The sequence below is a fragment of the Aphanomyces astaci genome (assembly GCF_000520075.1).
Source record: "Aphanomyces astaci strain APO3 unplaced genomic scaffold supercont1.23, whole genome shotgun sequence".
Taxonomy (NCBI): domain Eukaryota; phylum Oomycota; class Saprolegniomycetes; order Saprolegniales; family Verrucalvaceae; genus Aphanomyces; species Aphanomyces astaci.
The window spans coordinates 119072-139936 of NW_009798286.1; the positions used below are offsets into that span (position 1 = coordinate 119072).

Sequence of the window (20865 nt, forward strand, 5' to 3'; positions counted from 1 at the left end):
GCGTGCTCCTGCGAAATTTTGGTTTGCAACCAACAATTTATTCTGATATTTTTGACCAATAAATAGCCACAATCCCAAAAGTCGCTGTAAACGACCTCAAGGAGGTCGTCCAGAGCGGTTTTTGCAAAAGTCGATGGAAACGATTTTGATTGGCTACTTTTCCAAAAACCGCTGACACAAAAGTCGCACTAAGTACTAAGTTACTTCGACGTATTGTTACGTGTTAATACCAGTAGTAGTTTCTGCAACATCGTCAAATTAACAGATCGTTAGACCTTTTTAGTTATAGCACGCATCATGTCGAGAGTGCTCCTCATAAATTCGATCTGCATTTGACGCTCCTGCTGTTCCAGCGCCAAACGGGCTTCCCTCTCTGCCTTCTCGAGGAGGTACCGCTTCTCGTCAAGTTCGAGCTTGCGCGCGGTGATGGCATTGACCTCCTTCTGGAGCGCGAGCTCTTCCATCCTGACCTTGTTTGTGCTTTCCAACATGGATATGAAGGTCGCCACATCATGGGTTGATTCCTTGAGGATGGCGGAGCGACGACGACTGTACTTCTTTGGTGTCGTCGCACCATCGGAATCACTACTCTCGCCGTCCTCCTCCACCGCCTTCCGCTTCAAGTCCACGACAGCGCGCACGGCAGGGTCTCTTGCTTCGCGCTTGTCTTCTCTACTGCCCTTGTCTTCCTTGGAGGCTCGTTTCTTGTCGGAAATCGCGTCAATCTATATCATAACGTGTGTTTGTTGCTCATCGATGTAGAGTTGATGTACCAAGGCCTTCAGGTCTTGCAGCAATTGCTCTCGCTCGTGGTGCTGCTCATCCGTGCCGGATGCCCGCAGCGATGCCAATGAATCCTTGTGGAATGCTGCCAGGAGGTCGTCGCAACGCTTTCTGCAACCGGTGGCGCTAAGGCTGTCGCCGTGGATGGTTCGCATACGGTCCCCGACTTCTGCCCATCGCCCACTGGTTTGACCGTATGGCGCGTCGTGTGGGCATATAGTGAGTACCTCCTTGAGGAGGTCCACATCCTGCGGGATCGTGAAGCGATGGGCTGGTTTTCGCTTTGCACTGCCCTGCTCGTCCGACATCGAAAGGACCAAGACCAAGCAGAATTTCTTACTGAAAGTTCCTGTGGATATAAATATTTCGATAGAAATAAATACCAACTGGATGTTGTAATTTAAAATTGGAATTCATCGAGCGATTTTTTGTACTGAATTTTGTATGTACAAAAATGTTCAGTGGTGATCCCATCACACTGATTAGTTGATGATTGGTTGAACAGATGAATTGTTGCAATCTGATTGGCTCATTCCTTGACTGATTCTTCTGGAGGCTGCGGGAATCCGGTTTCGCCTGGGCAAAACTCGCAAAACGTAATGTAATTTTGAATGAAAACTTGGACGAGTCTTAATTTAAAATGAATATAAAACGTTTTCGAAATATAAACAGCCCAGTTTACATTTTGTAAACTGAAAATCAAGTACTTTGACTGAAACAAAGCGTACCTAAACTTTCTCCAAATCCTTTCAATTTGTTTGTCCATAGACCTCTCATCAAGTTTTCAACGAATCTGTAATCAGATTCATGAACTTCGTGTTGGTTCACGTGATATCACACATGACTCGTATAACAGAGCGCAACGTTGAGATTACACTCCTAGATTGTGGAATGAAAATACATTCAAATAGAGTCAAAATTGGACACGAAAGTGTGTCAGTTTACAAAGTGTAAACACCTGTACACGTTTTTTATTAACTGCCAAAAGTATTCTATTTTTCGTTTGAAAGTCAACCTGTCGAATTTACAGTTAGTACGGTTGTGTATATTGTGGGTTTTGCCCAGGCCTAACTGGTTTTCATTGAGTCGATACATTCATTACTACTACGTACTAGTAGTACGTACTTGAAGTAGAACGTACTCATATTTGGCACATCGCGCCAGTATTGACAAAACGCAATAACGAGTTAAACAAAATATATTGGCTTAAACGATTTTGGCCCAACCAATCCGATTGAAAAGACGATGATTTCCATTCACTGGGAGCCAATCAGAATGGTATGTGTTGCCTGAATGCCCAAGTTGAAGTGGGCGTATTAATAACGTCCACCTACAGTACCAGTACACCAAACTTCCAGAAGCCCACCTGAACAGTGAGTGGATGGATAAAGCAGCATCGAGATCGAGCAATGGGTATTGACAATGAGTACCAATAATAATAGCGACCATTCGCTTGCATTCAAATCATGCATTCGTCGAGCCTAGTCGAACGTAGCCAGCCTTGGATGGGGCTGGTTTCCGGGGCAAAAACGTCACGAGCAGTAGAACGCACACAGGTTTGACCAGTTCAAACACCCACGACAGCCAGGGACTGTCTGGCTCCACCGAAGCACCCGTTTGGCAAGTCATTGCCACGAGCAAAGTACTTTGAATTTGACCGATTCCATGACACACAAAGTACAACGACGCCAGCGTAGCGATAGCGGCAATGTTGCGCAATCGTTTCGGCGAGTCTTCGCCCACGCGTCGCAACACACCGCGCATGCGGTGGCCGTAATATGGGAACAGTCCAATGGCCAACAACGATACAGTCGCGACGCCAGCGTGGGTACCAGTTTGTAGCCAACACACGATACTGCTGCTGCTTGTGTTGTTGGTGGCGTAGTAGTTGCTACGACTGGGTGGACGGTTGGCCAACGTTACGCCAAATACAACAGTGTCAAAGACATATGCAAGGCCAGACACGGCCATAAACGCCACGACAGCCACAGGCGCCGTCACCGTCGTGGTGCGCAACGTGTCCATTCTACGAAAAACAACGTGAAGATGTGGCCGGTAGGTGATTTGTTGGTGGCGTGGTAATACATACCGTTTCGCAATGACAGACCAGTTGTACATGATCAGGAGGTACGCAGTGACAAAGAAGACGTCTCCAGCCATGGTAGCTGCGGATGCTAGAGGAGTCGAAGGCGGCACCAGCAGGGTGCTAGAAAGTTCACATATCGACCCAACGACGAGGCAGAAGTACAAGGCCATGGCGGCATAATCGCGGTGCCAGTTGAGCCACAAGCGGTAGACGCCTAGTACCATGAGAGCCATGTGCAGCCCAAGCTGCCACCACCTGAGCAAGACGGGTGTCGTCATGGAATCCATCACGGGTGCGACGTCTCGTGCTTTGAAATGGCAGGTTGCAATTGCAATTGCAATGAAGCATGAAGATCTCCGCCACCCCAGCATTCGATCCTGGTCTATTCAAAATCGAATTATAGAGGTTTTTAAAAACCTATCGGATTTGTGCTTAATTTTGGTGGCATTGGATTGGAGTATAAAAACCAATCGATTCACTGCAGACTTCGGGACCACCTTTACCGCTCCCTCAAAGTCCGCTGCCTGTCGCTGAGTAGCCAAGTTGAAGCTCGACTAACAGCACCACAATCCATTCGTTCTCGTCATGCTGTTCCCCCGACTCACCGCGCTATCATGTACATGCACATCCTAGCAGCATGTGCCCTGATATTCATGGTTATCCTAGGCCTCGTCAACGCCACCTTCTCAACCCAACCTCCACGGCACCTTTGCGACGAGCCTCGATGCTTCACAGCTGAGCGGGTGGTATGCATTCCATCACCTACAACGTCTTGCCCGCCGTGCTGGTCGCGCCATGGCCAGACAGTTCGTTGTCGCTCTGGTTTCGTTGCAGGAGGCGGTGATGTGGCCATTTGTCCTCATGACACGACGACCTGCGTTTCCAGATCGGCAAGTGCCGCCAGCAGATCCGTCCCCCGATCTTCCAGCCGCCGACGCCGCCTAGTAGACACCACCAAGGCGTCGTCTTTACCCACTTCCACGCCAATGACATCTACGAATTCGTCGACGTCTACCACCTCCACTGACGGGGCCTCCAGCAGCATGACCACATGGTACACCTTGGCGTGCATTGGACTGTGCAGCCTAGTCGTGCTATTGTACGGCGTGCTTCGATACATCAACCGAACTCAAGCCCGGGAAGCAAAGCAAGACAAGGAAGACCAGGCGCTGTATGACGTTGAAGCCACTAGCAAGGCCCAAATGACGACGACACAGCCCCTGCCAGATGTACCACCGCCTCCTCCTCGTCCTCCTCGTCGTAGCCAGCACCACAAGCCCAACGTGGACGGTCACGAATATGCGACTCGGTCAATGTTCCACACGGTCGGTCGCATTTCGTTGATGGACCATGACGTGGCACCACACCAGCAGCCCCCCCTTCCAGGAATGCTGAAGTCGGAGGTGACGCATCGAGACAGCGCGAGCATATTTATCATGGAAGACTCAGGCGACATATGGGACGTCGATGGCGACGACGACGTGGACCCACGTGCCTACAATGGACGAGGAACCGCTGACACTTCCAAAAGTACCTGCACGTTCTGAACAACACGCCACTAACCAATCGATTCAATGTCACAACGTTATTAGAATTATTGCCAATGCAAATATAGTGAATATAATCAATTGCAAAGGGCGCTGGCAAATTGCAATGATTGATTGTAAAACTAGTTATTGGGAGTATTTCAATACTGCGTAGTAATTGACCCAATTCACGGTCAATTATGCCAATATTATCTGTAAGAATTGCTCGCGATGACCAATTAACTGTAAATCATTGCTTCCCGAAATGGTGGCATTAATTAACATATTTAATTGTTAAGCCACTACCTGTACTAGGAACATCAAAGTGTTGGTCAGTCCCCGCACGACATGTATGGAAGTGAAGCGACGATGAAATTTCACGCCTTTTAACTGTCCATTCCGGGCACATCTCACGCCTTTGAATTGTCCATGGCCACCAAACACAATAGTTCCAGCACAACTGTATAAATAGCTACAATGTATAGTAGTGCTAACTCTAAAGCATGAATAGCTACTACGAATAGTATTAATAGTACTAACTCTAACTAGCGGTAAAACAAGTACTAGTATGCAAGCTCGAAAGGGGAGCCATATTGTTGTCGACTAGCAGGGCTTTACAAGGGTTAAAACCCTTCCAGCTAAACGCGTGCATTCAGCCATGCCAGCATATCCCGCATGAATGGCGCCGACACTGCTTCGCCCTCGGCCATCAACAGATGCCCCCCGCCAGGATACAAGTGCAATGTCTTATCTTTGGACGACGCTACATGAACAAAGTGGCATGACCTATTCCACTGCCGTGTCAACTGGGCTAGTACCTACTAGTAATAGTAGGTCCACGTACACATCGTAGGGTACTACTGCGTCGGCTTCGCCGTGCTGGACGAGCATGGGCAGCGTCAGTTTGTGTAGTTGGGATGACACTTGTTCGATGCCAGCAAGCACCGCCAGCCCCGTGCCCAGTTGAAGGCGCCCGTCGTAAAACAACGGGTCCGCTTCTTCCTCGGACATGGACAGCGGTAGGGTGTTTGCAGGCGGCGGCGTGGCATCGACGGAAGGAAGTAAAGGCAGTTTTGGTGCAAGTTGGACCAAGAGCCGACCGACAAACTCGACGTGAGGAGGTGGCCGGACGTCGGCGGCAACATGGAGCGCCGGCGCGTGGAAGATCACGCCGGCCAAGAGACCCGCGTCGGACTGCGCTTGTAGTTTCAACGCGGTATGCACAGCCGTCAGTCCGCCCATGGAGCTACACGACGACTTGAGAGAGGTTGATGATGGACCTAGAGGGAGGGGAGTTGAACAGTACATACCCGCCGATCAAAAACAGCGGAACGTTCGGGAAACGTTGCTTGAAATGCCGAACCATAAACAGCGCGTCGTCGGCGAGCTCCGCGATCGACGTGACGTGGCCGTGGCGACCTGAACTTCGACCAAACCCGTGCGTGTCGTACGCAGCCGCAACCCACCCGTCCCGAAGCAACAAGTTGAAAAACGGCGTCGACCGTCCGCTGTGTCCATTCATGCCATGTACAAGAAGCACGACACCCTTGGGGGAAGGTTCCAATGGTGTCCACCATTGCGTGTACAGGCGGTAGCCATTATTGCGGAATACGTACTCGGTGTCTCGATTAAACATTTTGAGCAGCGCCACCTCGAGGCTAAGGGGAGGCACATCCATGCGCTCCTTGGCTTCTTCTTCGCCTGGACCATAGAGGACGCGAAGAGTTACAGCTGACGCAGTGAACAAGCCCGCGACGCCCACCGCCAATTCGAGAAGCATTGCTGGGATCGGGGATGCCTGCAGAAAAAAAGCAGAAATCAAGAAAGGATTGCATCAGAAAAGTACACAGGAACCCTATGACAATTGATGTATTATGATATACAGGGCAGTGAGTTGTAAAGGCTGTGGTGGAGCGAGTCGTGGGCTTGCACGAGAGTTTGCCACGTCATGATGTCAACGCATCAGACAACGAGTACATGTGATAGCCAGAGGACATATCACTTTCAAGCTCCCCGTACGACCTCAATGTAGCTTACGATGTTACAGGACTGTATCGGCAACTGACCGAGTATGGCCTCCACAACAGTCATTCCAGCCACAGCAAGTTGGAACCAATTTGTAACCTCATGATCGGTTTCACGAACCGTTACACAGCCTGGAGGTAATGAGGTGATCCAACTAAGATCAAAACACCTCACACGTTCCCGACGTCTCGACGTTCGGTGGCGTCCTCCCCATGATGGACGACGACGACGGGGCCACGTACGTGGTGCAGACGTATCTGACGCTGCTGTCGTCGGAGGAGCACGTGAGGTTTTCGAACGCAGCCCATCACATCCAGCTGTGGTTTGCCGTGTTCAACCCTCGGTTCAACAATGACGACCGCAGCATTCTCTATCGTGCCATTTACGAATCGGGGTCTGGGCCGGAAAAGAAACTGGCCAAGGCATTGCAGCAATGGTATCGGGTGTGCGCCGTGGGCCGGCGCACCCGTCGCCGCCTCCTCACTCAATCATTGGAATTACCCCACGCAGGAATGGCGACGAGGGCGTCGTCCCCCCCTACTCAACTGCCTGGGGGGACGCGTGAAGCCTCATATCGTAAAGTGAGCCGCCATGCCCGCTACAGCGTGTCCGATCTTCGCACCGACTATGATGATGACGACGACGCCCTTGCGATCCAAGAGACATTGACGCAAGTCATCCATGAATGGCGAACCGCCGAAGAAGACGAGTTTGTCGGTATCCGAGACAACCTGCTCGACAAGTACGTGTTGTTGGCACCCCCGTCGTTCGTTTAGCAGCCCTAGACAGTGGCTTGAAACGACATATAGGGAAGAAGCCGACATGATCAAGGAGATTCGGTACTTGGCGTCGCTTCGGCTCCGGTTTCAACTTCCCGAAACGGACGACATCTCGCCGTCGCAATCGGCTTCCCCCTCAGCTTCTTCATTACGCCATGGCGACACGCTGTTGCATTACCTCGTTCAAACCATTCCCAACATCACCCCCGCGGTTCTGCAAGAGTTTTTCCGCGAAGGCCTTCACATCCACGAAAAGGTGCGTCAAAATTCTCCCCTGATCTACCGGTATCGTGGCTCTGAGCCCATCCCCTTCACGTGTCTGCCAACATGACGCTACGCTAACTAAGAGTGGATTGCGAACATGCTGATGACATCTTGCCCTTCTTCTTTGGTGTAGGGGGCGAACGACCGATCGCTTCTTCACGCCGCGGCGCACGGGGGCCACATCAGCACGGTCCAACTGCTGGCCAAAGAAGGTATGGACGTACTGGCTACAGATGGATACGGATGCAACGCCCTGCACGACGCGGCGCGCGCGGGGGCCCTCCCAGTTGTGCAGCACCTCGTCGACGACATGCATGTGAATGTGGACGTGCCCAACAAAAATGGCCGCACTCCGTTGCATTACGCGGCTGAGTTCAACCGCCAGGACGTCGTCGAGTACTTTGTCACACACAACCGCATCAACTTGAACGCGATCAACGGCAACATGCGCACGCCGTTGCACATGGCGGCAGCGCGAGGCCACATTGACGTGGTGCACTTGCTCTTAAATGCGGGCGCCGCAATCCTTCCCAACATGGCGGGCGACACGATCTTCCACGATGCCGCCAAGTTCAACCACGTCGACTTGTTGGAATCGTTCACCAAGCAAGGCGGATATGCGCGCTTCGCCGTGGCCAAGAACAACCAAGGAAGGACTCCGCTGCATGTGGCCGCGGCAAACAGTGCGGTCGAAGCGTACGTTCTCTTGAACGGGAACCCGTGGTCGGGGCGGCATGCCGGGCTCATGAAGGTGCGTTGGACTAAGAAGAATCAGAATCAGTCGTACATATGGGTGGACCTGGACTCTGAATCAGTCCACAATGAATACCAAATGTGACATGACAGGATGATGATTGTAATCCGATGTGCCCCTTGTTTCTTGTAGGACGACTTTGGGCTGTATCCGCTGAATTTACTGCTCGAAAGCGATGCGATTCCCCTCGAGAACGGACTCAACTTGGCGAAGTACACCCCTCGTAACAACCACACGGACCTCGCGCACGAACGCGAGCCAATTTGGAACGACGACATGTTTGCATCCCTCTTGCGAGAGTCCCCCGAATATGCGTGGGCTTTCCTTGACGGGTTCAAAGTCGCCGTGTCGTGGTCTTGTGGTCGCACCGAGTGGTCATTTCCCAAGGTATTTGCTTGTTTCACTGTCAATCTCATGAAGGATTAGCTGCTTTCGATTGGCGCCTAAGCTAACGTTAGGGTACATTTGTCTTGGTTTGATATGGTTGTTTCCGAATCGCCACTTGTGGATGTGGTAGTATTGTGCTTTTCTATTTTTACCAATATTGAGACTACTATGATTGGCTCATCAACATGACGTCGATACCAATCTAATGGCCTTGATTTCGAGTGCTTTAGCCTGGCACTTGGCCAATGTAGAATAAATTCACTTGATGCTCGTGCTGATGTTGTGTTGGACCTGTATGTAGCTTGGCGACATGTATGGCGACGTGTACGCCGTTGAAAGGAGCGCGTTGGCGAGCATCGTCGAAGCGTACAACCGCGGGGACAAGGAAAAGCGGAGCTATTGCATTACGTGCTTGAGCCATGCAGTGATGACGCGCATCATGCATTTGAAATGGAAGGTAGATATTGTCGAAGTGCTCTACTCAAAATGTCCTCAGTATCATCTCCCATTTGTCGTCTTTCCAGAACTCAATGCAACAATCGACGGACCTTCGAAATATTATACAAAACTCAGTTTAAGGGGTATTTTTATGATTGCATTGCCAATCATAGTGCAACCTTCAATATATTTAGCTAATCATACTGCATTACATCTTTGTTCGATTTTGTTGGATTGATACTGCACTAACGTTATACTTTTCTATCGCCTGCCTACATGCACAACCCCCCCTTTCACTCCCACCGTTAGAGTTTTGGCCGAACCATGTACTTTGTCGAGCTGTTCGGGTCGATATTCCTTCTCTTTGTGACCACCGTGTGTGTGTCCCTGTCCAACGTCCAAGTCGAATTCACGAAACCGCGGTATTGCCTCTTGGTGTTGATGTGGACGTGGCTGTTTGTGTTTACCTCTGGTGCGATCTACGTTTCGCTGCGGTACAGCCACATGAAGAGGAACCTGCAAAACTTGAGCTTCTTGAACCCGGCCACGAAACCGTACAAGCAGCCACCACAAGGCGCCACGTCATCGCGGAAATCCCTGCGCGCACGCGTCGTGTCGTTCCTACTGCCCGAAAAGTTCTTGCGCCGCAGCTCAAGCTTGGCTTACAGCTTTGTCCGGTCCAACTCGACGTTTCGCCAAGTGACCCCCCGCACCAACGCCAACACCTTGGCCAACGGGGGGTTGACAAAGCCGTCAACCAAGCGCCTCGTGCTCAAGGACAGCGTCGTGGCGTTCTTTCTGGGCACAGTCCTCGCCACAGTCGGGTTGATCGTGGGGTCCGTCGTCGCATTGTTCGTGTTTGCGTCGATCGGCGACTCGACGGCGTCGGCCGCGACCAAGTTTTTTCACTTCAACCTGGTGATTCGGTGGATCTTGGCAGTTGAGTTCCTTGTCGTCGAGGGTCTTGTGTGCCATGGCTCACCCAAGCGGTACCTCCGGGTCAAATGGAATTCTGTCAAAGCCGCCGTGTTGATGTGCATTGTCTTGTTTGAAACGCCTTTAGATTTGGGGTGGGTAGCGCTAGACAAGGTCGTAGAAGCGCAAGCCATCTTGTACGCCGTGACGAGCTTACTCCTCTGGGTCAACTTTTTGCAAGTGCTGCGCGTGAACGAATCGACCGGTCCTATGATCACGATGGTCCTGAATATGGTTCCCGACGTGGCCAACTTTCTCATGATGTACGGTGTGTTTCAAATGGGGCTCACGTGTGCGTACTTTGCGCTCCTCAAAGGGGGCAAAGGATTTGAATCGTTTGGCGACACGTTCCTCACTACTTACTTAATCATCTTTGGCCAACTGAATCTGGACGTGGTGCTCGGCAACGAGTACCCCAGGCAGTTGTTCATTTCGGTGTTTATCATGCTGCACTACCTCGTTGTGGCCATCGTGCTGCTCAATGCATTCGTCGCAGTCTTGTCCATGACGGCAGAGAACGTGCTTGAACGAGTGAACGATCAGGTGGTGTTCAACCACGCCGAGTCAATCCTTCGTGCCGAAATCATGATGCCGCATTGGCTGCGCACCCGCGTCCGGCGCCAAGCCAAGGGCAAAAAGACCAAAGTCAAGGGCTTGCTTGCGTTTGCCAAGACTGTGCACATCAAAGACGACGAGAATGAGGCCGAAGACACCACCGACGACACGGTCCGGAAGATCGAACGCGCGCTGGAAAAATGCCTCGATGACGTCCGTGACTTGACCAACCACGTGCGCAACATGCAAAAGCACATGGACTCTCGCATGACAGAAAACGCAGACAAGATGCAAGGCGCATTGGATGCGATTGTGTTGATGCTGCGGACGACCCACGAACAGAAAAACCCGACGACCCCCAAGTTGGGGGATGGTGGAGGGGGGGGTGGAGTGCCACATCATCATCATCGTAGCATGGCGCTGGCTCCCACGTCGACGTATTAAATGCCGGCGAAACAAGGGCAACGCTACTGAACCTAGAGGGAGACTATAATTATAAACGTGTTGATGCAAGTGATATATTTCTGAAGTATAGTTTTCGTGATTCTATTGAAGCCAGCGGGGGGGGTAGAACGTCAACGAGATGGAAATGAATGGTACATCGAATGCTGCTCTGGAGAAGTACAAAAACCATGTGCTACAACTGTAAGGCGTAACGTAGCTTCATGTGCAGCCGCGCGGAAGTGTAACCTCGTTAACAGTTAATCTAAACCAGCCCCCAGACGAAACAAATGGGGGAAACGAAGGGGCCTTAAAACTACAGTACAGTATCACTTGATCTCGGGAAAAGTGTTGGTGAAAAACAAAATCTAAGCCGTTGATTGGACAAAACTATTTGGACAAAATAGGTCAACGATTGGTCCATAATTATGTTTGAATTTTGAAAATGCCGACACCCCAACGTGTCCAACGGAGGTACACCATTGAGGCAAGGGTGAAACTCCTCTTGGCATATGAAAACTCTGACTTGAGTGCCAATGCCATCTGCGTCCGTGAAGGCATTCCACGCTCGACGTGGCAAACCTGGCTCAAGAAAAAAGACGAGTACCTTAACACGCGGCGACACAAGGAGGACCCTACACTTGGAGGCCAAGGCAGACCAGAGTCGATGCAATTTGGCGCCGAGCTGTTGGCGTTCATGAAGGCGGTGCGAAAGGACAATCGCCGCCTTACCACAGCGCACATGGTAAGGTGGATCCAGAAGCATCAGCACGAGTGGCTCGAATCGTACTACCTTGCAACGAAGGGAGGGCACGTGGCACTGTTGGGCCAATGTCAACGATTTGCACATCGCCATGGTTTCGCCCAGCAGTGTGTGCCATGTAGCGAAGTTGAAGCGCCAGTTAATAGTTGCGGAGTTGTGGCTAACACCATCGGAAGGTCCGCAATCAACGACGGTAGCCTCTCGTAACGTTAGTTTCAATTTGGTTTACGAACTTGAATGATACAGTACTCACTACTCGGAGTATACCAAAATTAGATGCCTGTAAGTACTTCCCTTATTGTCCTTTTCCCCAAATTTGGACTTATGCTGACTCGCCAAAATCTATCGATCGATTCTTTGTAACGTGAACTACTGTTTTTTGTAAACCCCCATCGCAGTGTCACACTAATTTCATTCACACACTATTTAGATGTTGCATTGGTCCAAGAGTGGATTTGATTGGCTATTTGATTAGTGTTGTGAGGTTTGATTGGTCGACCGAATGTCGATTTGATGCTTCTCATTCGCTTAAATGCTCCATTCAGAGGCCTCTCACGGAAAGAATCCATCGTTTGCTCGAAAATAATGCGCCATTATTCCCCGTCAATCCTTCGTCATGTCACTTTGAAGTAAAACATGCACGGCGTTCGCGGTTGGACAAATTTTCAGGTGATATCATCAAACAAGCACTCCATCATCAAGTTCGGAGGCTGCTTATAACGTTAAATTTGAATTTTTAATGTTTCGCGGTATTTACAAGCTGGCTATCACCCAGGCGCACACATACCGGTATGCAGCAGCGCCCGCGAACTAGACTAATCTAGCGGATGGAGCTTGTGCTTATAACGATAAGTGAGTATTTTCAACGTCGTTTCAGGTCTGCGGATCATCCAAATATGCACTTGACAGGTTTTGCCGCCAAATTATAGATCCGCGCGCGCATGAGCGAAGGACGAGGAGATCGATTCAAGCACGCGATCCTGACAGCTGTTCGAACGTACACAACTCTCTGGCGCCTTTTCATCCTTGTTTACTGTTACTTCGATTGTAAATCCGTCGAAACTTACATGTATTTTGAACCGAAATGGGATCGCAGATATATATATGAGGGGTAAATTCTAGTCGAAAACCCAATGGAGCGTGTAAACAAAGGTACAGTAGCTTCCCCATGCAAGTGCTTTCAAATTGCGCTTACTAGTACCAACGTGAGCTGGTGAATAGAAAAAGCAATAACATTGCACGTTGCAACCATACCGGTAACGTTACTTGGCTGGGAATTTCCTCTTCGTGAGAATTATTAGCTGGATATTTTGACGATGAATACGTTGAAGTACATTGTAACGCTACTGCCGCGTACAATGAACGAGGGAAATTTACTGAATCGAAGTACAGTAGTCGTTGAAATGTGATTGGCCAGCTTCGATTATTTTGACAAATCAAACCAACTGGTTTGAAATACATGATTCGGATTGGATACGTACAGCAGTATTTGGACGAACAAGCAAATTGAACATACTGTATCCAGCATACGGTGGCATTTCTGAGTCAAAAGCACACTCACCATCCAAAAAGAACGCCTTCATGCCACTGTCATGGTCGAGGCCTACAGTACGTACGATACCGCAACCTGGATACAAACCGCCATATTGTTAGAACTATTGCCGACCACGGAGAGTTTCACCAGTAGTTCACAGGCTTCGCTACCAGTATGTAGATCCGTGACCTCATGGGCAACCACCACCAGATTCAAAGGCACACTGGGTGAATTTCTACATCAATTTCTACTACTACTACCTAGCAGTTTTGTACCAATTGACCAAGTAGCCAGGACCAGAAGGAAACCGACCGATTCTGTGGCTGCAACTCTTCGACACATACACCACCACCTGGCAACCCAGTAGAACCCTCCCTGTCATTTCATAACCTCATTTGCCACGATGGCCGCAGCAGCAATCGCATCCACCATGCGGATGCTTTCGATCGAGCCGTTGCGGCGCGACGACCATGCCACCAACCACCGCCTTGCCGACGTCGCCGCGGATCGCCTCTTGGACGACGAAGCCGCATCTTCGTTCGAGTACGCCGGCGCTGTCGATGGCATCGACCTCTATCGAACCAGCCACGGCGTCAAAGCAGTGACGGTCGTGCGTGGCACCGTTCAGTCCCTCGTGCACTCGCTGGCCATGGACAGTAGCACCAGCCAATCGTTTCGAAAGCGCATGTTTCAGTACTTTGGCGAGTCGTTTGTCGATGGTGTCCGGCTCCACAGTGATCCGAGCCCAGTGTCGCTGCACTGGCTCGCGCTCCAGCACGACCACAACATGTACGACCTGACGTTCCTCACATCTACCCACGCGTACGACGACAGCGGCGCCCCCTTGGCTTTTCACGTATATGACGATCCGCCACTCACGGCCGAACACATGCACGTGGGCGTTCAAGTATGGCAACCTGCAATGCTTCCAGGACGGGCCACCACAGACTCGATCTCGCGTCTCGCCCTGCTGCACCCCAGTGGCTTCGTGATTGAATCCAACGGTCCAACGACGTGCACTATATCGTTTCTGCTGCAATTCCAGTCCGTTCCCCCAGCGTCTGTGTTGTCCATGGACGGGATTCAGCACTTGGCAGTGTCAGCCACTCGATGGTTTCGCACTGGCATGCACGGGATGACGATTGTGCCCAAATCTCTGTGGACACACAACGCGTACTGTTATTTGTGCTTTAAATCGTTTGGCGTGGTGTTCGCGAGGCGCCACCATTGCCGACTCTGCGGCCATGCTATTTGCGCCACCTGTACGACGTACGCCCCGTTGCCCGTCCAGGTGCTGCCACATCAGCGACGGTCGCCCCCGCGCGTGCCTATTTGTTTCAAGTGCCCCGAAAGTCTGGCCAAAACAGTTTCTTGCCTCCACGACCAAGAAGGCCCCTCCCCCCATGTCGTGCCCAACGTCAAGGCCATCACCACCACCCCAAACAACTTGCACACGCAATCCACTTTTCGACTTACAGATGCCACGAGTACGAGGCTGCCCTCGAGTCGTGCGACACTGTCGACCCACGTCGCGCATTCTACCCACAACAATGCCAAATCTTGGGGCGAAGACGACGTGATGGACGTCGTGCCCATTCTCGAGTCGGTCAAGCCGAAGCCACCATCTGACCGGCACCATTATCATCCTCATCGCCCCCGTCCGCCTCTTCGTTGCCCTCCCGCGCTACTCGTACAACCAACGAAAATGCGACGACGTGGCAAAGCGGCAGGTCTGTTCCGCATCTCCCCCACTGACTGCACGCTCGTGTATGCCTCCAAGACCGCACCGAGCGAAGTAGGAAGTGAATTGAGCAGCAGCTGCGGCTGCGACGAGGTTGTGTTTTGATCACCGCTCACGTCGTCTTTGTAGCAGTATTTTAATAGTTGTGGCGACTTAGTACAGTATATACTAGTAGTAATAAGTAATATATATTTAAGCAACGCGTGAGGTTGGGCGAAGTGGTTTCGCTTCGAAAATGATTCCCTTGCCTGGGCAAACAAACCATGTTCTAGCTGACCCTTCCTTTCCTTCGCCCAAAACTGTACGTAGTAGGGGTTGTTTACACGTAAAGTACAGAACCACCGCAGCAATTCTATCTATGAATGCCACAACTCCATAGAACCAAGTATCGGACGATGCCGCCGTCACCATATATTTCATATATATATATTGTGATTTCGCTATCACAATATATATATATGAAATATATGGCGCGTGATTTGTCTAATCAATTTTGAATCACGCTGGAGCTCTGATTGGTTGAATATTCTTGTCCTTCTGTAAGAGCCAATGAAATAATCCACTCGAAATTGGATTAGCCAATAGCGTCGATTTGTGATTCGATTCGGCGGTGAGATTCGATTCGACGGGTACAGTATATATATATTGGAAGGCTTCAAACATGCCGTCGAACGTTAGTAGTACTGTAGTACCGTAGTTAGTAGTCACCAACCATAGATTGTGCGAGGGACTAACCATTAACTATCTACTACTACTACTCAATTGGCTAGCCGTAGCGTGTCCAAGTGGCTGGTGAGCTTGGCGTTCTTCTCGCACTCCTTTTGAAAGTCTCGGATGGCTGCCAAGTACGCTTGTTGCTTTTCCACGAGCTACCATCATCCCCAAAATATTCAGCCACGTCAAGGGATATATATATATTCAATAATATATTTATAAAACACAAGGTTCTGCGTTTTACTAGTACCAGTTGATATTTGCTGTCGAGCGTGTCCACAGCCAACTGCCGCGCCGCCACGTTTGCATGCTGCTTGGTTACGTTATCTTGTACATTTGCAATGATGGTATTCATTTGACCAAAGAACAAGGCGGTTGTGTCGGCCGAGCCGAGCGCGACTTCGAAGTTTGCATTGATGCTGTCAATCAATGCTACCTATACCATAATACGGTAATTCGTGGCTGGGGTAGTTGCTGGCATACACAAAGCAACGCATACCTCCTTTTCGAGAAACTCCAGTGTCGTTTCCTGGCTATTGTACACGGAGTAATACTTTCTCGTTTCGTCCAGCGTCAGCGCCACCTAAAAATACAGTCGACCGACCACCCACAATCATCATGTTAGGTATAAAATAGTACCTGTTTTGATCCAAATATATCCACTTGGCATTATCCGTAGTACAAATATATATATATATATTCGTATCCAACAACAAAAAATATATTTTATATGGCTGAATAGGCTTGGTGTGTACCTCGTCGTACAACTCTGCAAATCGTTTTTCATACTGAATCAACTCACTGCGACTGGGAATGGAGTCAATTCGACGCATGGCTGCTAATATCCCCTGGGCCTCCTTCGCCACGGCTCGTTTCAATTCCATTCGCTACAAAAATATAGTATTTGTCAAATCTATATATATATATATATATAATTATCTGCACTACCTTGTCAACCACCCGTTGATGCCGCTGCTCGATTTGAACGACGTTGTCTGCGACGTCGTCCCCACGCTTCGACGACGACGACCCCACCAACGCTTGTTGTCGACTCTATCAAATATAAATATCAAAAACATTACAGAAAAAACACATATTCTCCTCTAGCCCTATACTAGTATATATTTATCCGTGTCTTCGCTAACCAGTAAAATAATAGGTGCACGATCTGACAGTGAATATATGGCATCGAGTTGTACACGTACAGTACCTGCAGGCTAGCCAACTGTTCAGTACATGACGCTTTAAACTGGGATTCTTGCAGCTTGAGGTTCGTGTGCAGTGCAATGAGGGTCTACGCATATACATGTCACCAATTCAATGCAAACCCAAAATCACATTTTTTCAAATCGATTCGAAACTGGAGCCGCCGCCAGCAGACTCGAATATGTCTTTCGAGAATGGATTGAAGAACCGCCTAAGCCAATCAAATCATGTGCTTCTGAAGAATTTCTGCCAATCCAAAGGACTGATTAAGCGCAATCCCTCCTCATTGGGCAAAACCTGATATACACTAAACATGGTAAAGTTTAGTTTGCACAGGCCTAACAGTGTAAATAGTGTCATATGCTATTGGCTAATTAGTAACTCAAAAATCGTCCAAATTTGGGTAAAATACATAATCACACACATAATTATCTTACGCGAAGTTGCAGCAGGTCGTGGGCGTTGGTGACGGCGGCTTCGCGCATCTCGAGCTGCTCTTGCTTTCGCTCAAGGGCGTGAAAGGACTTCACCGACGTCGACTCGAGTGCTTCGAGCCGCGCTGTTTCGACTTGTAGTGTATGCAATTCGAGATTGGCATTGTGTAGCTGGGCTTCCTATACGAATCACGCAATAGAATTCACCGTCTCACAATAAAAATAATAGTAAAAATATTTAAAAAATAATAGTAAAAATATTTAAAAAATAATAGTAAAAATATTTAAAAAAATAATACTAATAATAATAGTAATAATAATAGTATAATAATAATAGTATAATAATAATAGTATAATAATAATAGTATAATAATAATAATATAGTATAATAATAATAATAATTAACAATAAAAAATAATAATAGTAATAAATAAATAAAAAATAATAAAAAATATTTAAACAAGGAATAAGCAGATAAAAAACGATAACGCGCTTGGAGGAGGTCGTGCCTGGGCCTGCCCTTTCTGGAGCAGCTTTTGACGGTCGCGTGTCCATTTTCGTGTTGCGGCGAGCCGCCCAAACGCATCGGCCGGTGACGCGTCGACGTCAAGACCCCGAGCTTGTTGACGTAATCGCTGACGAATCGAATCCGATGTCGTCTCGTACACCACCGACGCGGCGTGGAGTGCCTACGATAACAAACATCATATTAAAAATATTGAATGCTTCGAAATAAAAATTTCAATATATATAGTATTGATATCCTACAGATTTTCAAAATACAGCAACAACACCCGTTTTTCAATTCTTTCACCTCATATGCTATATGAATAAATTGATATATATATATGTATATTTACTTGATCCACACCAGACACAACCAAACCAGCGACTTGACGAGTTCACTTTTATCGGTAACAGTATTCATATTTTGAGCACTTGAATCAACGTCCATTTATATCTGCTAGTAACTAAGACATCAACTAAGGTAAGCAAACACTAAGACATCAACTAAGTGAAGCAAACACACTAACTAAGATATCAACTAAGGTAAGCAAACACTTACCTCTGCGTTTGCCGTTGCGTAGGTATACTTGTCGTCCTAGAACCACGAGGTATATATATCCACTAAAAACGATGCCAAATATGTCGATATATATATATATATATATACGTGCGTGGCGGCGGCGTGTCGAAGGAGTTCGTCCTGGTGGCGTTGCTGTTCTAGAAGCGCTCGTTGCTCAGCAACGCCTGCTTCCTTTTCGGCAGTCTTGTATAGGCGATCAAAATCGTCATTCGATGTACATTCCACGGGCGCATCACCCTGCGCATCCCTAAAAGTTGAAACGTTAGCCAGCAGTGTATCTAAACCACACTTGTTTGGGATGTTCGAGTCCACCGTTGGCGCTGGATGGCCATGGCTTGCTTGGCGATGGCGGACAGCAGCGGGTTCGCGCTGGGGGCTACGGTCGCGGCGGTGTCATGGTCTGCTGTAGCCATCGTAGCCGCCGCGGGGCTAGCCAGTCGTTCGCCGTATTCCAGCAAGCATCGTTGGATCCGCTCCTGTTCTGTGTTGGTCTCTCCGTGCGGCTACATTATTCAAATATCATCAATCTCGTCGTAGAAGTTAGAGTTCGCCTACTCGAAACTTGGACTGCCGCTCGACACGGTACCATGGCGCGTGGGGAGGTCGTGGGGGTTGTGTGCCCAAGGATGTCGTGCGAAGATCGTTCCACTGGGTCTGAATGGCTTGTTGGACGCGAGTGTTGAGCTTGATTTGCGTGTGCTGCACGAGCCACGCTACAACGAGTTTGAGTTTGGCGTAGTTGGCGCCTTGGAGCTCGTGCACGCTCAACGTCAACGCCTTGGTTGATGTGGCGGTCGTGGCCAAGGACATGAGCGCCGTGTTGAAACTGTGGCAGATGGCTTCGGCCACACGCACGCGCTCCTTCACCGTGGCCACTGGGCGAAACAAGATGTCGCAGTCGACACTGGTCAACTCTTCGCTCTGCAGACAAAACACCAACCCCCCCACGACACGCTCGTAAATGGGGATCTCAACCAAGGATGCCCGATGGTACCCATGCTCCACAAGCATCTCCACGCATTCCTGCGCCAGAATATCGCGCTCCAACGACTCGGTCGTTGCAGGAACCGCGTTGTCGTTGTTGTTTGCCATGCTGAGCTGATCGAATATCTTGCGATCCACGGCGGTATCCGGATAATAATGGTGCCCGATATGCTCTACTTTACGATTTACGAAATTCTACAGGTTGTTTACAAAAGAATAATTCGAATAATTCCCTCATTAACAGTTCCACTGTTGTTTTGACCCGAAATACTGTTGTTTCAATGAGGTATTATCACATCCGGATACACCTTTTCACATACTAGTACATAGGATACTAAATCTAACTGCATTGCTAGTGGTTAGCTATCGCTAATAACCCGCTGAGATGCACTTAACCGCGCCGACCAAACCGATCCACAATCGATCTGATTGGTTAAATTTCATTGAGAAGGTTTTGGTTGGCTAAAAATTTTGAGCTCAACTGAAGTAGCCAATCAAATCGATTTCAATTCCAACGAGAAACCACGCCACAACACGAAATTCACTCGAAAGCACAATATTTGGAGATTTGTTTTGGATATTTTTATAAGGGTATTTCCCAGGATCGTCCAACCAAGGCCAAAATTTCTCATGATCGTCCAAGTTGAACTTTGTCGAAATAATTTTATTCCAAATCGTCCAAGTAGTTTTCATTGGCTAAAAATACTTGGTTAAAAAAGCTATGTCGTGTTTTCCATTGCCATTCCAGAATTCCACAGACCGTGCCGCGCCAGAACGCAGGCATGGACCAAGCACATGCTGGAACATCGGTGAGCACGATCATCCTTCCATAACGTTAACCTAACGGTGTGCTCGAGTTCTGTCGTAGCTGTGCAGTCAGCCCACGGCCGACCCGCCGCAGATTTGCCGACCCGCCACGAAACGAATCAATCACCATGGTAAGAATTGGAGCTAGTGTTGTGGTGGTACTGTATGTATGTGATGTATGGTGTCATAACCACTTTTTAGCTGGCGAATCTGGTGGATTATGTAGGTCTGTGCTGCTATTATGCAGGACTGTGCTGCACGACTGGAAGGCCAGAGCGACGACACTCAAGAAATCGATGTTGTGGCGCAATGGAAGCGCGCCTGCTTGCAGGAGGTCTGGGTTCAATTCCCAGCAACGTCAATCCTACCATGCACGCGAAAACACGACGCAAGGTAGGTGCATAGAGTAAGCGGTACCGTACCAGTACCTGTTGATCCTTCGCGAATGCCATTTATGTCTGAATGTGTTGAATCCAATGCGATGCGCGTTAAATGTATTGTTGTTTTGCTGCTTGATTATTGGATTTATTCACCTTCATTACAGTTCTACTATTGCATCCAACTCGTCTACTTGCTCATCTG

General features: G+C 49.1%; 9 protein-coding genes across 10 annotated transcripts; 4 read left to right on the forward strand and 5 right to left on the reverse strand.

Moving 5' to 3' along the window:
- Nucleotides 1-204: 204 nt before the first annotated feature.
- On the reverse strand, nucleotides 205-1114 carry H257_09434 (hypothetical protein). Its single transcript, XM_009835647.1, has 2 exons — nucleotides 774-1114; nucleotides 205-725 (listed from the first exon to the last, which is right to left on the reverse strand). Exons 1-2 carry the CDS (start codon nucleotides 1089-1091, stop codon nucleotides 270-272), a joined length of 774 nt encoding a protein of 257 aa, XP_009833949.1. The 5' UTR covers nucleotides 1092-1114; the 3' UTR covers nucleotides 205-269.
- A 1075-nt stretch (nucleotides 1115-2189) lies between these two features.
- On the reverse strand, nucleotides 2190-3250 carry H257_09435 (hypothetical protein). Its single transcript, XM_009835648.1, has 2 exons — nucleotides 2873-3250; nucleotides 2190-2809 (listed from the first exon to the last, which is right to left on the reverse strand). The coding sequence occupies exons 1-2, from the start codon at nucleotides 3238-3240 to the stop codon at nucleotides 2248-2250; spliced, it is 930 nt and encodes a 309-aa protein (XP_009833950.1). The 5' UTR covers nucleotides 3241-3250; the 3' UTR covers nucleotides 2190-2247.
- Nucleotides 3251-3454: 204 nt separating this feature from the next.
- H257_09436 (hypothetical protein) lies at nucleotides 3455-3814 on the forward strand (the record flags this gene model as incomplete). Its single annotated transcript, XM_009835649.1, has 3 exons — nucleotides 3455-3485; nucleotides 3536-3615; nucleotides 3704-3814. The coding sequence occupies 3 exons, from the start codon at nucleotides 3455-3457 to the stop codon at nucleotides 3812-3814; spliced, it is 222 nt and encodes a 73-aa protein (XP_009833951.1).
- Nucleotides 3815-3855: 41 nt separating this feature from the next.
- On the forward strand, nucleotides 3856-4416 carry H257_09437 (hypothetical protein; the record flags this gene model as incomplete). Its single annotated transcript, XM_009835650.1, has 1 exon — nucleotides 3856-4416. One exon carries the CDS (start codon nucleotides 3856-3858, stop codon nucleotides 4414-4416), a length of 561 nt encoding a protein of 186 aa, XP_009833952.1.
- Nucleotides 4417-4867: 451 nt separating this feature from the next.
- Nucleotides 4868-6287, reverse strand: H257_09438 (hypothetical protein). The gene is made up of 3 exons (XM_009835651.1): nucleotides 5706-6287; nucleotides 5240-5641; nucleotides 4868-5181 (listed from the first exon to the last, which is right to left on the reverse strand). Exons 1-3 carry the CDS (start codon nucleotides 6173-6175, stop codon nucleotides 5034-5036), a joined length of 1020 nt encoding a protein of 339 aa, XP_009833953.1. The 5' UTR covers nucleotides 6176-6287; the 3' UTR covers nucleotides 4868-5033.
- Nucleotides 6288-6563: 276 nt separating this feature from the next.
- H257_09439 (hypothetical protein) lies at nucleotides 6564-11088 on the forward strand. The gene is made up of 6 exons (XM_009835652.1): nucleotides 6564-7162; nucleotides 7230-7455; nucleotides 7597-8214; nucleotides 8350-8604; nucleotides 8906-9061; nucleotides 9352-11088. The coding sequence occupies exons 1-6, from the start codon at nucleotides 6633-6635 to the stop codon at nucleotides 11014-11016; spliced, it is 3450 nt and encodes a 1149-aa protein (XP_009833954.1). The 5' UTR covers nucleotides 6564-6632; the 3' UTR covers nucleotides 11017-11088.
- A 335-nt stretch (nucleotides 11089-11423) lies between these two features.
- H257_09440 (hypothetical protein) lies at nucleotides 11424-12138 on the forward strand. The gene has a single exon (XM_009835653.1). It carries the CDS (start codon nucleotides 11459-11461, stop codon nucleotides 11981-11983), a length of 525 nt encoding a protein of 174 aa, XP_009833955.1. The 5' UTR covers nucleotides 11424-11458; the 3' UTR covers nucleotides 11984-12138.
- A 1571-nt stretch (nucleotides 12139-13709) lies between these two features.
- H257_09441 (hypothetical protein) lies at nucleotides 13710-15257 on the reverse strand. The gene has a single exon (XM_009835654.1). The coding sequence runs from the start codon at nucleotides 14959-14961 to the stop codon at nucleotides 14410-14412; it is 552 nt and encodes a 183-aa protein (XP_009833956.1). The 5' UTR covers nucleotides 14962-15257; the 3' UTR covers nucleotides 13710-14409.
- A 440-nt stretch (nucleotides 15258-15697) lies between these two features.
- H257_09442 lies at nucleotides 15698-19637 on the reverse strand. Of its 2 annotated transcripts, none has more exons than XM_009835655.1 (12): nucleotides 19048-19637; nucleotides 18805-18995; nucleotides 18580-18739; nucleotides 18472-18507; nucleotides 17915-18094; nucleotides 17409-17585; nucleotides 16976-17059; nucleotides 16714-16818; nucleotides 16521-16652; nucleotides 16265-16348; nucleotides 16016-16201; nucleotides 15698-15920 (listed from the first exon to the last, which is right to left on the reverse strand). In XM_009835655.1, the coding sequence occupies exons 1-12, from the start codon at nucleotides 19582-19584 to the stop codon at nucleotides 15810-15812; spliced, it is 1983 nt and encodes a 660-aa protein (XP_009833957.1). In that variant the 5' UTR covers nucleotides 19585-19637; the 3' UTR covers nucleotides 15698-15809. The 2 variants fall into 2 exon arrangements, with proteins under 2 accessions (XP_009833957.1, XP_009833958.1); XM_009835656.1 differs by having other exon boundaries at nucleotides 16405-16652.
- Between the last annotated feature and the right edge of the window lie 1228 nt (nucleotides 19638-20865).